The sequence below is a fragment of the Psittacula echo genome (assembly GCF_963264785.1).
Source record: "Psittacula echo genome assembly, chromosome: 7".
Classification (NCBI taxonomy): domain Eukaryota; kingdom Metazoa; phylum Chordata; class Aves; order Psittaciformes; family Psittacidae; genus Psittacula; species Psittacula echo.
This window is the reverse complement of record NC_137740.1, coordinates 21,991,137-22,005,390: the sequence shown is the minus strand read 5'-3', so window position 1 is coordinate 22,005,390 and position 14,254 is coordinate 21,991,137. Positions and strand designations below refer to the sequence as shown.

Sequence of the window (14,254 nt, the reverse complement as noted above, 5' to 3'; positions counted from 1 at the left end):
AACTTTCTGATTAGAAAGTTTTCAGTTGAGTTGATCCTGCGTTGGGGCAGGAGATGGTCTAAGCAATACCCTAAGGTTCCTCCCTTCATAGGATCATCAGTTTCAGTGAGGTTTTTAACTTCTCACTTTAATACAGTGAAACAGGTGTGGAAATGTTTGTCAGAGAGTGCCACATTCTAGCCCTCATCATGCAGGATGTGAGAGAGCATCTCTAGGGAAGGCATGACCCCTTTCTGACCACTGCTCCCAATTCCCCTCCAACTGCACCCCTGAGGACTGCAGCTTGTGGCATAGGGGCATGGCACTGCATGCGGCTGGTGCCAGGGGAGGAAGTGCCTTACGTGGACAAGAACTTCCTGTAGGGATGAATTCCAGTGGATTCGCACAGCTCCATGCCAGTTCCCAAGCACTGACCATGGCCACAGCTCCTGTGCACACCACTGCATACAGAAGCTATTCACAGCTCTTCTTTCTTACCCCCACAGCAACAAACCCATGTCTGAACGACAAAACCCCCTCAGCACATGGTGACCTCCAGGTTACTTGGTTCTCCTCATGCCTATGCTCACTGCTGCCAACCTCTCTGCTGCCCTGCTTGGAGACAAGATCAAAACCTCTGCTGTGCTGAAGCTGTTTCAGACTGTGCTGTCCATCCAGTCTCAGAGCTGAGCATCTTTGTAGGATGGCCATAGTGGCATTTTATTTCCAGTTCCCCTTCTAAACCAGATGCTTGACACCTGGCAGGAGCAGACACACTCGTATAGGGAAGGATAAGTAATGCCTCTTGGCAGGCCCTGAAGGGGTATAGTCAAGGCTTATTTATACAGAACACATGGAGAACTTGCAAAAATCATATCAGCGGCTCTTTCAAAACCAGGCCAGGGCTGTAAACTGGTAGGGAATCAAATCCAAGTCCCAGCTAGTTTTAGATGGCATCTTTCCTCAAAACTTGTCTGAGAATTTTACACTCTTCTTCCTAGCTGCCAGTCATTAATATACTGTGAAAAGCAACTTAATCTTTTGTTAGTTATAGGCTGGAGACTTCAGTATATGAAATCTGTTTGGACATGACTCTTTCTAGTCTGGTTTTGAGGTTACCTCAATGAATTCTACCTCTTCTGTGTCTAGAATGTTTGTAGACTGCCTTGGCCCCTAACTCATACCTCAAGAGCTATGTATTGTGCACATATTTTCCTTTTTCTCATATCCTAGACTTGTTAAATCAAATCATACTGCACCCAACTCTTCATCTGTCTGTCACACATTGATCAAAGCACAGAATGCTGTTTTAAAAGGAAATGCCATTGAGAGCACTATGCCTTCTGTTGTCAAAAAAAAAAAAAAAAAGAAAAAAAAAGCTGAAAAGGAACCTGATGTGATTCAAAATGACAGAATGAAGTCACAAAGAGCCCATGTCACCTCTACCTCCAGTTCAAAGCACAGACACTAGAGAGGAAAGAGGTATATGTCACTGACTGTCTCCTCCTAGCCTGGTTTCTGCCACACAAGTGTTCTGTGAATGACCACGTTCACTGTCAATAACTATTGTGTGAATCATTTGCCATAGTGGTATAAGAGAAAATATTTCCAAAGTTTTCTTGGGGGACATAGTCTAGTATTCTATGAAATATTGCCTTCCTTTATATGGATACATCTCACAGACAGGAAAGCCAGCAAGCTCTAAAGAAAGGGAGAGGGGGCAGAAAATGGCGTACAGCACAGCCAAGTGCATGAGGTGGTGCACCACAAGATACAAAACATTATCATGGGTCCTGCCACATCATCAGTTGTTAATATCTTCCTGCTGCATGCACTAAACTGAAATAAAAACTGAAAAGGGGGAATGGCTTTAAGCTGAAAGAGGGTAGATTTAGACTAGATACTAGGAAGAAATTCTGCATTATGAGGGTGGTGAGACACTGGCACAGGTTTCCCAGAGAAGTTGTGGATACTCCATTCCTGGAAGTGCTCAAGGCCAGGTTGGACAGAGCCTAGAGCAACCTGGTCTAGTGGAAGGTGTCCCTACCCTTGGCAGGGGGGTTGGAACTAGAGGATCTTAAGGTCCCTTCCAATCCAAACCATTCTATGATAACCATCCTTAATTTTGTCCCTGTCTCCCTGATGTCTCCCACTCCCACTGGACTCCTGTAGCATAGGACCAGGTTCTGCTCTCAGTTCTCCCCCAGTGCTGCAGGAAACCCCCAGGGCTCAGAGGCAGTGCCAGGATTTTCTAGTGGCACAGAGGGTGCTTAGCTGCCACTTTCAGTGATGGCCTGACTCATTGCACAACCACCTGCACACATGGCTTTTGTGTTTCCTTGTATGCAAATCACACCGGGGTTTGCTTGCTGTCTCATCTGACATCCTCACTCATTACTTGCTGCTGCCTTCTCTGAACTATGTTTTGTCATCCTCTTTCTGAATGGAGTGTTTAATTTAAAGGCAATGGCAGGGCTTTTTACCTTCCTTATTTTCCACCCAGCTTTGCATATCTGCATCACTCTTCATTGGCAGCAAATTTCTCTGTTATACAAGGACAGGCACAAACCTGCCCTTCCCTGTCTGCAGTGTTTCCTTTTCTGTATTTCTGCTTTCTAGGTCTCCTTGCCCCATTACAACTCGTGGATTTAGTTCTGTTGCTCCAGGTGCAACCGCCAGAACCTTGACAAAAGTCAATTAGTCTCTTTGCTAAATCCGTGCCATTATTCCATTGTCCTTGTTACTGTTCTTCTTAGTCTCATCCCATCTGTGAATATTTTACACATGCACGGCAACGTAAGATTTACTTCCCTGATTCCAGCCCTTTGAATCATTAACACAGTACTCTGCTGCTGACTGTTGGAGCGCAGGAGCCAGCACCGAATCCTGGAAAAGGGCAGCAACCCTATTTGTAAATATCTGATCCCAGAAAACACCTCCTGCTGCTGTGTGCTAATGGGATATTCATGCCATGGCCAAATTAACCCAGGGTGCAACTTCAGAAACCAGGAAAGGCTGCTCTAAGCCAACCCCTTTGTGACTGTGAGGAGCGTGTTCATGAAAAACCGGTGCTTCACACATCTTACCCTTGAAACAGCCTTGGAGCAGCTCAGGAGTACCTGTATGGGGCACCACTGCCCGGCAAGGCACAGGGAGGGCTGTGCTGGCAGCAGGAACCCCACTGCAAGCCCAGCGCTGGGCCTCAGCACCTAGACCCAGAGGGTGCTGGGACAGGAGACCGGCTACCTTGGCTGCGATGATAGCGTCTGGTCCCGGCGCCGCTCCCCATGAAGCGCCGTGCCCGGCATGACAGCACGAGGCCGCCTCCATCGAGGAGAGCGGGGGCACCGGGCCCCGCCATCACCATTAAAAGTCGCCTCTTCCAATCAGAGCAGCGCCTCCTGGCGCTTCCCCCGCCCTTCGCTCTTCCCGCTCTTGCCTCCCAAAGCAGCGTCGCTCAACCGGCGGCGGCTCCCGGAAGCGCGAACACTAGCTTCCGGCCGTTGCTGGGCGACATGTCCCAGCAGCTTCCGGGTGGTGGGGTCTATTTCCTGGAGTGCGGTGGCGTTATTGGGGTAGGGGGGTGGTGGCATCATCATGAGCACCATGTTTGCTGACACCCTCCTCATCGTTTTCATCTCTGTGTGTACCGCGCTGCTGGCCGAGGGTGAGTGCTGGGCCGCCGTGCAGCGGGCTGTGGCCTCGCTTCCTCAGCAGGCCGATGGGGCCTGTCCTGGCTGGGCTCTGGTGGACCGGAGGGCCCTGCGGGCGGGAGGCCCGAGCGGCTTGGGGCAGCCGGGAGGGAACTGGGAGGAGGCTGCTGCTTCCCGCTTGAGTCGCGCCGCTCCTGAGCACTGGGAGCGAGCGGCTTAAAGGCCGGAACGGAACAGAAAGGAAGGGAGAGCGTGTGTCGGGAAAGGAACAGAGCCGTGAGAGTGTGCAAGAGGTTCGGTCATTCACGACCACCGGAGGCTTGGTGGTTGGAGGGCGGCATAGGCACCCGAGGAGATGACAGCGAATAACTTCAACAAAACCGACCTGTGATGCAGAGCAGTGGGAGTTGGGTTTGTTTCCCCTAGGAGGAGGAAGGCAAGGAGAGGATGAATTAACAGTTCTTACTGTGCCTGAAGGAGGACAGTGGTGATTTTCTGTAGCTGTCGTGGGAAGGATGTGAAATTGCCTGAACTTGGAATGATGGTGACTTAGTCTGCTTGAAAAGGCTTTTTAAATGGTAGGGTATTGAAATAGGTGCAGCTTTTTAAGGATGTGTTGCATAGGTACTTTTTGGGGTAATCAAAGTCAGAGGCTGCTCTCTCAGGCACTGAGCTATATCACCATATCTCCTTCGTCCCAGAGCTGCAAGACACTCTCTTTAAGCATTCAAGGGCAGGGAGAGTCCCAGGTGAGATACGATACTTGCTTTTTTAGGAACTCTACTGCATTGCATTTGGGTTAGATGGTGTACACATCCTTTGCTTTTCACAGCATAAAGATGTGTCCACCTCAAGTGTCTTAGAAGCTTCTCTGCAGCTGGTGATCCCTGGACTCAGCAGCACAGCCCTGTTGGCATTTTTTTTTTTACCACTGCTTTTGCACTTGTGGTACAACTTATTTTGATCATGTTTGAGTGCAGGGATTTTTACTGGAGAATCTCTTGAGGTCTGTTTAGCTTAATATCCATTTGCCTTTTCAAAAGGTGATACTGCTAGCAAGCAGGTCCTGGTAGGAATGGGAATTAATCCTTAGGCCTTAATTAGGTGCTATGAAAACACAGAACAGAAAGATGTTTATTGCCTTAATCAGCTCCTGATTTTAAGGTAACAGCTGGTAAATATGGGCATAAAGAAACCGAACGAGTCCCAAGGAACAACACTGCTCGGCAAGATAGCTGTTAACATCTAAGGACATTTATTTTATGGGCACCATTGCTACATGGAACTTGAGAAGGGGATTTGAAAGAAGGTGATGATACAGCTTGCTGGTGCTTTGTGCTACCTTTGCTGTATTATAATGTAGTTTTGTAGATGTCATGTAGATATGACATTTTTTGCATATATATTTGCAAACTTTTATTCCTATTATTGCAAGAGGTCTTTATTTAGTAACTTGCAGAGTATTTGTTTCAGGTATAACTTGGGTGCTGGTGTACCGCACAGACAAATACAAGAGATTAAAGGCTGAAGTGGAAAAACAGAGCAAGAAATGTAAGTACTCTTCAGGCACTAGAGAATGTCTTGTTGCTCCTGTTACATTTTGCTTTAGAAGATACAAAGTTGAATAGAGTATGTGCTCTGAGAAATACCTGTTGCTTTTTCTGTTGAGTGACAGAACTTTCTTCAGGTTGGTTTTCATAGCAGCCTATTTCTACAAGTTACACAAATCTCTACTGAGGGGACTTATTTCTGTACTTAATTCTTGTCTTTTGCTGGAGGGAAGGTTAGTATAAAGACCTGTGGTACTGTCTGAATTGCCCCTCTTAATGGAGGACAGGAGGGAGTAAGAGATCAATACTGGCATCTTCTTTTCTGAACAAGTAGCCAGTGTATATGTATGTAGGTTCCTTTAGAAGCTTGAAATCAGTTCAAAGATGCAGTTTCTGCTTTTCAAGGGCAGTCGAGAATTTGAGATCTGAGGTAAGAAAGAACCAGGGTTGAATAATGAAAACCATGAGAGGAAAGCATTGTACGTAAAGATTTAAAGTGATGATTAATGGTGGAGAATGAGTAAAGACAAAGCCATGATAGACAGGTTTGGGCTGTCGGCTGATATAAAAATAAGTTATTCTAGTGTAAACTGGAAACAGGTGGAATTCAATGGGAAGAAAGTCTCGGGCTGCTTCCATAGAGAAGAGATCTGAGAGGCCTGGAAGAGGTTGAACAAAGAAGGCAGGAAGGGGCAGAGTGAGTTGAGGGTGAGCAATCAGAAGATATGCCTCTGATATTGAGAGTAATGGTAAACAGGAGGGTCTGAGCGTAGAGTGTTTCAATCGACCTGCTTGTATCAGAAGCCAAGGAACAGAGAAGAAATTCAGCTGACCTTTCAAACTCAACTGCACACACCCTACACAAGTTGCATCACACAACTGGGGCCAAACCTAGGCTGGGGTTACCTTAAAAATATTTTGCCATGGTGTCGGTGTGCTTAGTGCATGAGAGAACAATGTCATCAAAGCATGCTTTTTCCAGTCTAGCTTATCCAGCCTTCCCCTGGGCAAAATAAACCAAAGAATTGAAGTATAGTTAAGCTTGTATCACAGCTGCTAAATTAGGGCCTTTTGTCATCACAGCAGTGTCAATGGGGATTGCATATCTGTCTCACTTTATTCCCACTTGGCTGACAATGTGTAGGTTAGAATTGGACCCCGAAGAGCAAGTTAGAGAAGTAATTGAAACCCAGCTGAAAACTTTGAGTTAATGTCCTTGTGTGTTTGTGCTGTGGAACTCTGAAAGCTGTTAACAGGGCTTGCTCTCTAGGGCTTAATGGTTGCTGTAAGAGTTTAATGCTTTGTTTTTATAGCTCTCCTGGTGTCTAGGCTATAATCTATGAAGGGAAAGATGTGGGATTAATGCATCTCAATTAGTTTCTAACATCCTTCTTTGATATTCCCACCCCCAATAAAAAAAAGGCAAACCTGTATAAGGAGTCACTAAAAATGCGTTGTTTGTTTTGGGGTTTTTTTCCTTCCCCTCCTATGCTAAGGACAGCTGGCTGACCTGATGGCCCACAAACAAAGTGCAAAGTAGACTACTTGAGCCACACCTTTCAACTGTTACCTAACACATCTGAAACAGGAAAAAACACATTTGAGATCTTTAAGCTCTCCCATGAGAGTCCCCGCAGTCTTTAGGATTGCAAAAACAAATGGGCCAAGTAGTGTGCTGGAGCAGAGGTTATTAATCGCAGTTCTTAGTTTCACCTCTTCCTGTCCCCTCACTTCTGTTGAGAGTCACAGCATTGTCTGAAACTGCTGCAGAGATCATAGTAAGCATTTTGGGGTAAATGCAGTAAATTTTCAAGGCTGAAGGCTACCTCTAGAATTGCTGCTGTGTTGTGTATGTTCCCAGGGACAGGTTTGTGAGACTGCCTGACAGTTACTTGTTGTGCTCAAACCATAAGGGAATAAGGCTGTAGAATTCCTCGGGGTTGTCTGAAGTGAAGCTGTGGTCTAGAGGAGCCCTTTCGTTAGGGCTGAGAGTAGATAGGCCTGAAAAGAGTCAGTGTTCTCCAGTTGTGTTTAGAGTTGGAGACCATGGGTTTATGTGGACTAAGGTTGGGACAGACTGATCACGATTACCCAGTAGGATCTGGAAAAAGGAAGGTTATGGAGAGAGCATTCTGTGAGCACTGGGTGTGCTGTGTCATCTGGCACCTCTCTTCAGCATTCTCTCTGAGCAGACTTACCTGTTTTTTTCCACTTGTGCTAGTCTGTCCATTGGAGATATGCTTGTTCTTTGGAAAGACCAATTGTGTCTTACTATATTACCACAGAAGAGGTGATTTTAGGTATCTTGTCTGGGCTACTGTGGTTTTCTTAGCAGTTGTGACTGACTCAGACATTTCTGAAGGCAGCGCTACAAATCCTTGTGTGACTTGGAAGGCTGTCTTATTTTACCTGTGCTTAGAAATAAAGTCTAGCAGATCTGTGCCGAGCTAGTACTCCATATGGGAGAAGAGTCCTAATGCTGAGGTCTCTCAGCTGATTCTGTGAGCTGACAAGGAGCCAGGCCTATTTGGTAGAATGGATATGGTACATATACACAGAATAAAAAAGGGCTGTTATCTGTTGCTAGACCACAGTAATGCTTTATCATCGTCACATCTTGTAGTACTCTTACAATAGCTCTTAAATGACAATGTCTCTTATTTCCTGGAAAAGCTCTTGCTGTCAGCAGAGCATTTGCAGCTGAGGAGCTCATTTATTGTATTATATGTCCACTATGCTGGCTTTATGTTAGGCTTTTTTGCTGCAGTGGTAGTCATTCGCTGATGCTTTGTGAGTGTCTGCTTCAGGGTTTTAGTAACTTTGAGCTTAAGCTTCTGCTTTAAAATATCGGAAATGCTTCAGTACTAATTAATTGAAGAATGGCGAGGCTGATTCCGACTACTTGGACAGCATTTCCTCTGAGAATGCCTGCTTGTGAAGAAGGGATGTATGAGAACACAGTCTGTATTCTGCTTCCCACTGCAGAAAATTGGGAGCAGAGCTTGCCACAAAGCTCTTTTCATTAGACTTGCTGAATTAAAAGTACTGTCTAGTATTAATGACAAATCAGCAAGGGTCATTTGAGCCAAAATTGTCTCCAGACTGCTCAGTTAACAATGTAGTGGGTTCTTGACAGAGTTTATAATTATCCCTTTAAATATTCTGGTATCTCATCCAGCACTTTGAAATGTTGTTATTAAGTGTTTTGTGGGGTCAACCTTGAAGGTTTATAAATTGTTGATAATGAATATGTTCTTAGTCTTGCCCACCTTTGTTTTGTGCCACTGTTCTCTAAAGGAATAAAATACTTTGGTGTGTGGAAAAGGAGGAGTGGTATCCTTACACAGAAATGACCGTGTATCTTTCTTCTCACATGGCAGTGGAAAAGAAGAAGGAAACAATAACTGAATCAGCAGGCCGACAGCAGAAAAAGAAAATAGGTAAGACTGGGAGAGGAATGCGGTGCCCCAAGAGTAGGAGAAAGTTGAGAAACTTGATGGAAGTGATTAGCCTTTCCTTCCTTTCAAAACTGTTTATTTAAAGTGATACTGAGGCTAGTTCATGGCCTGATGAGTGGAATATGAACACTTTTGCCTTACCCTTTCAAGACAGGAGACATCTAGACTCCTGATGGTGTTAATCAAATGCAGAAAAGGGCAACATCACTGAAAGCAGCAGCATTTCTTGCTCAACTGGTTGCCTTTCTCTTCCATTTGAGTCCTTATATCCATGATTATTACTAGTTTCTGTTGTCAGAGCTCTGCTGCAGTGCACTGTCAGCTTGCAACAGCTACATGACTGTATGAGTGTGACTTTTGAATCTTTTTTTTTTTCTCATTTGAGCACTTCACAGCTGAAGGTGTTTGCATGATGCCTGCAACTGCACTAGATTTATTGCAAGTTTGATAATTTTGCTCTAATTTTAGGTAGCGATATATTTTTCTTTTTTGTTGTTGTTTGTTGGTTTGTTGTTTTTTTTTTTTCCCATTGTAAATAAATCTAAGTCTTTTTGGGTTAAGGTAACTCTTAAGTACTGAGCTACACAAGAATACCATGGTAGATCATAGAATCATAGAATAGTTAGGGTTGGAAAGGACCTTAAGATCATCTAGTTCCAACCCTTGTGCCATGGGCAGGGACACCTCACACTAAACTATGCCACCCAAGGCCTCATCCAACCTGGCCTTGAACACCGCCAAGGATGGAGCATTCACAACCTCCCTGGGCAACCCATTGCAGTGCCTCACCACCCTCACAGTAAAGAATTTCTTCCTTATAGCCAATCTAAACTTCCCCTGTTTAAGTTTTAACCCATTACCCCTTGTCCTGTCACTACAGTCCCTAATGAAGAGTCCATCCCCAGCATCCTTGTAGGCCTCCTTCAGATACTGGAAGGCTGCTATGAGGTCTCCACGCAGCCTTCTCTTCTCCAGGCTGAACAGCCCCAACTTTCTCAGCCTGTCTTCATACAGGAGGTGCTCCAGTCCCCTGATCATCCTCGTGGCCCTCCTCTGGACTTGTTCCAACAGTTCCATGTCCTTTTTATGTTGAGAACACCAGAACTGCACACAATACTCCAAGTGAGGTCTCAGGAGAGCAGAGTAGAGGGGCAGGATCACCTCCTTTGACCTGCTGGTCACGCTCCTCTTGAGGCAGCCCAGGATACTGTTGGCTTTCTGGGCTGTGAGCGCACACTGCATCCGGCTCATGTTCATTTTCTCATCAACCAACACCCCCAAGTCCTTCTCTGCAGGGCAGCTCTGAATCTCTTCTCTGCCCAACCTGTATCTGTGCCTGGGATTGCTTCGACCCAGGTGTAGGACCTTGCACTTGTCATGGTTAAACTTCATAAGGCTGGCATCAGCCCACCTCACAAGCGTGTCAAGGTCCCTCTGGATGGCATCCCTTCCCTCTGGCGTATCAACCGAACCACACAGCTTGGTGTCATCGGCAAACTTGCTGAGGGCGCACTCAATCCCACTGTCCATGTCACCAACAAAGATGTTGAACAAGACCGGTCTCAACACTGATCCCTGAGGGACACCACTCGTTACTGGTCTCCAGCTGGACATCGAGCCATTGACCACAACTCTTTGCGTGAGGCCATCCAGCCAGTTCTTTATCCATTGAGTGGTCCACCCATCAAATTGATGTCTCTCCAATTTAGAGACAAGGATGTTGTGTGGGACAGTGTTGAACGCTTTGCACAGGTCCAGGTAGATGACATCAACTGCTCTACCCCTGTCCATCAGTTCCGCAGCCCCATCTTAGAAGGCCACCAAATTGGTCAGGCAGGATTTCCCCTTAGTGAAGCCATGCTGGCTGTCACCAACCACCTCCTTGTTTTTCATGTGCCTTAGCATGCCTTCCAGGAGAATCTGCTCCAAGATTTTGCCAGGCACAGAGGTGAGACTGACTGGTCTGTAATTCCCCGAGTCATCCATTTTTCCCTTCTTAAAAATGGGGGTTATATTTCCCTTTTTCCAGTCTTCGGGAACTTCACCTGACTGCCATGATTTTTCAAATATGATGGACAGTGGCTTAGCAACTTCATTCACCAGCTCCTTCAGGACCTGCGGATGGATTTCAGCAGGTCCCATGGACTTGTGTATGTTCAGGTTTTTAAGATGGTCTTGAACCAGATCCTCTCCTACAGTGGGCCTAGGGTCTTCATTCTTACGGTCCCTGCGTGCGCCTTCCAAGACTTGGGTGGTGTGGTTGGAGCCTTTGCCAGTGAAGACTAATGTTTAATGGGTGTGAGCTTCAGAAAGTTCTATAATCTACAGGTCTCTAAAGTAAAACGTGCAGCAAAGCTCAGTTAAGTTATTACAGAAATTGTGGTAGGAACACTTCTGAGAGCTCCTGGGAGTTGGTTTTCTCATTCTTCTGTAGCACCAGGTAGCTGGATTAGCCATTTGATCTGTACAAAGCTTGGGAATAATTATAAACATATCTTCAAACAGTTCTTCCTAGGTATAAAACCTGTTATCATTAGACTCCTTAAGGGACAGGAGCCAAAATTCTTCCTCTTGTGCATTTTCAGTTCTTAATCTTGAATAATCTCTGCATGAGATGAATACCACTTGGTGGATATGCACCTTTACAATGTTATATGCTGTTCTTAGGTATGGTCACTTTTGAATGTGTGGCAGTGACTTTTTTTGCAGGGCACCATCCAAGCTCTGTTCCTAGCAGAGAATATTTTACTTGTGCTTGGACTAAACTAATAAACAGAATCTTAGGAATTCAGATACTCCACCATTATTTTTTTTTTCCTACACTGAAATAATCTTGTTTTGCAAATGAAAAACAAAGCACAAAGGGACTGACAACAGAACTTAGGAAATGACCACTGATTCTGCTTGCTGTGATGCTGCTGGCCAAGCCTGAGATACTGAGGCTGATTTTTTTGCAAATGCTGTATAACTTCAATGTCTCATTTGTTTTCAGGCAAAGCTGAATCTGTGGTGTTTCTGAAAAATAAGGCACTAAATGTCAAGCTGGACATTCAGAAAATGACTCTTACAGCTGTTAAGTGTTTTGGAAATACCTGATCCCAGTAATTTAGTGGATGTCAAATCATCCTGTAAGATGTAGCATTGTTGTAACAACAAATTTACTTGTGCTGGAGTTCCTTTAAATTCTACCATTCTAGGTAAAAAAAAGTAAAAAAGAGCTGAGGCTTTACAGCTAAGTCACAGCCATGTACAGACCAGCCTCACTTGCCATCTGTTCTGTGCACAGACTATGGCAGGAGGTGTGTGTATGACATTACTTGGTTACGTAAGGGATGAGTCATGCATATGGACAAGGAGCTAGGGTGAAAGTTACATGGGAAGGCTTAATTTGGTGTTCCCTACTTATCAAACTTATTTTTAAGTGTGAAATGAACCAACTTCAGTCAGGTTGTGTCCAAATCACCTTTCACACTGCTGGAACATGACACCTTGTTCCAGACATGGTGCAGCCTTCTGTCATTTCAGCTGAAGGAGTGTGTTTATTAGCTTAAACTTTGCTACTCTTTCCTGCATCCATGTGCCCCTAGAAGAAGAGACAGTGATATTCCGAGGAGTCCAGGAGTGCTGGGTAGACAGCAAAACAAAAACAAAGTAACAAAATCCAACCCACCACCACCCAAAACCAAACAACAACCAAAAAAAAAAAACCTCAAAAAACCCCAAACCAACAAACCCAAGCTGGCAAATAAGGTTATTGCTGAATCCCTGTATCCTGGTTGGTTGTGTTCCAATGAGCGGAATAAGGCAGCTTTGGACTCTAGGGTGCTGCTTGTTGACCCCCTCTTCTTTCTCTGTGCCTCTACCCATCGCTATAGCAAAGTACTTAAAGGCTGCTTATGTATGACTTGGGGAGGAGGGTGATATGATACCTGGAGCCTGTTTGTTTAGAACTTGTAGAAATGGGTGAGAAACATATCAGGTATATTGGGAGACCACGGCTGTATTCTTTATCCCTGTGTAACCTTTAACCCATCTAAACAGATGGCTAGTTATGTAGTGGGGCATGGGGGGGAACAAGTATTGTTGCCGAATGTGATTCCTAAAGAGCTGGCCTGCAATTGCTGAAGTGTCCCAGAACAAACCTCTTCACCTGGATCAGGAAGCAGGTGTCTGGAAAGTTCCTGCCAGAGTGGATGGTATGTAGTTAGGAGTAATTGAAAATAGCAATGAGGATTCTAAGAAATTGAGTAGGGGTGTTGCTGTTGGTTTTTTTGTAATGCTTACTAGGTGTCCATGTATTTAGCAGGGGCTTAAAAGGTAACTGAACTGGGCTGTGGGCCTCTTGTCCTGTGGATCCCTGCTGAAGTTGCAGTACAACTTGCACGCTGGATAGCCCTTGACAGTCCTTCTGCGTTCCCCCTCTCTTTGCTCACACTGTTCTTCATTGTCCACATGCCTACTTCATCCAGGTATTGCTTCCAAGCCCTGCTGTCCCTCTGGATCCTCAGTTTGAGAGGAGCACAAGGGACAAGGGATCATAGAATCATAGAACAGGGTTGGAGAGGACCTGGAGATCATATAGTTCCAACCCCCCTGCCATGGGCAGGGACACCTCACACTAAACTATGCCACCCAAGGCTCTGTCCAACCTGGCCTTGAACACCACCAGGGATGGAGCATTCACAGCTACCCTGGGTAACCCATTCCAGTGCCTCACCACCCTAACAGTAAAGAATTTCTTCTTTATATCTAATCTAAACTTCCCCTGTTTAAGTTTTAACCTGTTATCCCTTGTCCTGTCACTACAGTCCCTAATGAAGAGTCCATCCCCAGCATCCTTGTAGGCCTCCTTCAGATACTGGAAGGCTGCTACGAGGTCTCCACGCAGCCTTCTCTTCTCCAGGCTGAACAGCCCCAACTTTCTCAGCCTGTCTTCATACAGGAGGTGCTCCAGTCCCCTGATCATCCTCGTGGCCCTCCTCTGGACTTGTTCCAACAGTTCCATGTCCTTTTTATGTTGAGAACACCAGAACTGCACACAATACTCCAAGTGAGGTCTCAGGAGAGCAGAGTAGAGGGGCAGGATCACCTCCTTTGACCTGCTGGTCACGCTCCTCTTGATGCAGCCCAGGATACGGTTGGCTTTCTGGGCTGTGAGCACACACTGCATCCGGCTCATGTTCATTTTCTCATCAACCAACACCCCCAAGTCCTTCTCCGCAGGGCAGCTCTGAATCTCTTCTCTGCCCAACCTGTAGCTGTGCCTGGGATTGCTCCGACCCAGGTGTAGGACCTTGCACTTGGATGATGGGAACATGGGACAAGAAAGGTGATAGAGAGTAGATAATGTGCAAAGCCAGAGTAGTCCTCCACCGAGGCACATGGAAAATGCCCTCTCAGAAAACTGGGCATCTTTGAAGCTTCTGGTGACTTCAGGACAGACTAAATTTCCAAAGTAGTGTTTCAAAGTATTCTCTGCAAAACACAGTAATACACACATTACTGAAATTTATGTAGAAAGTATCTTTTTTGATAATCTTCTAGGTGTGACAAGGGTTGAAAAGTCACTACTAAGACCAGGAGGATGTTAGTGTTGCTGAGGCGTGGCTTCCAG

The 14,254-nt window shown here is 45.6% G+C and overlaps 1 protein-coding gene across 3 annotated transcripts in view; it reads left to right on the top strand.

Moving 5' to 3' along the window:
- The first annotated feature begins 3,507 nt into the window (after window positions 1-3,507).
- The window catches only part of TMCO1 (transmembrane and coiled-coil domains 1), a 22,156-nt gene continuing 11,409 nt past the window's right edge, over window positions 3,508-14,254 (top strand). For 2 of the 3 annotated variants that reach the window (XR_013957391.1, XM_080622956.1), the window contains exons 1-3: window positions 3,508-3,646; window positions 5,106-5,183; window positions 8,563-8,622. Coding sequence is in view for 2 of the 3 variants with exons in the window: in XM_080622956.1 (XP_080479082.1) it covers window positions 3,577-3,646; window positions 5,106-5,183; window positions 8,563-8,622 (208 nt within the window). In the remaining variant the exon portion in view is untranslated. Of the gene's footprint in view, window positions 3,647-5,105; window positions 5,184-8,479; window positions 8,623-14,254 lie in introns of all 3 variants that reach the window. The other variant, XM_080622957.1, reaches the window with a different exon arrangement.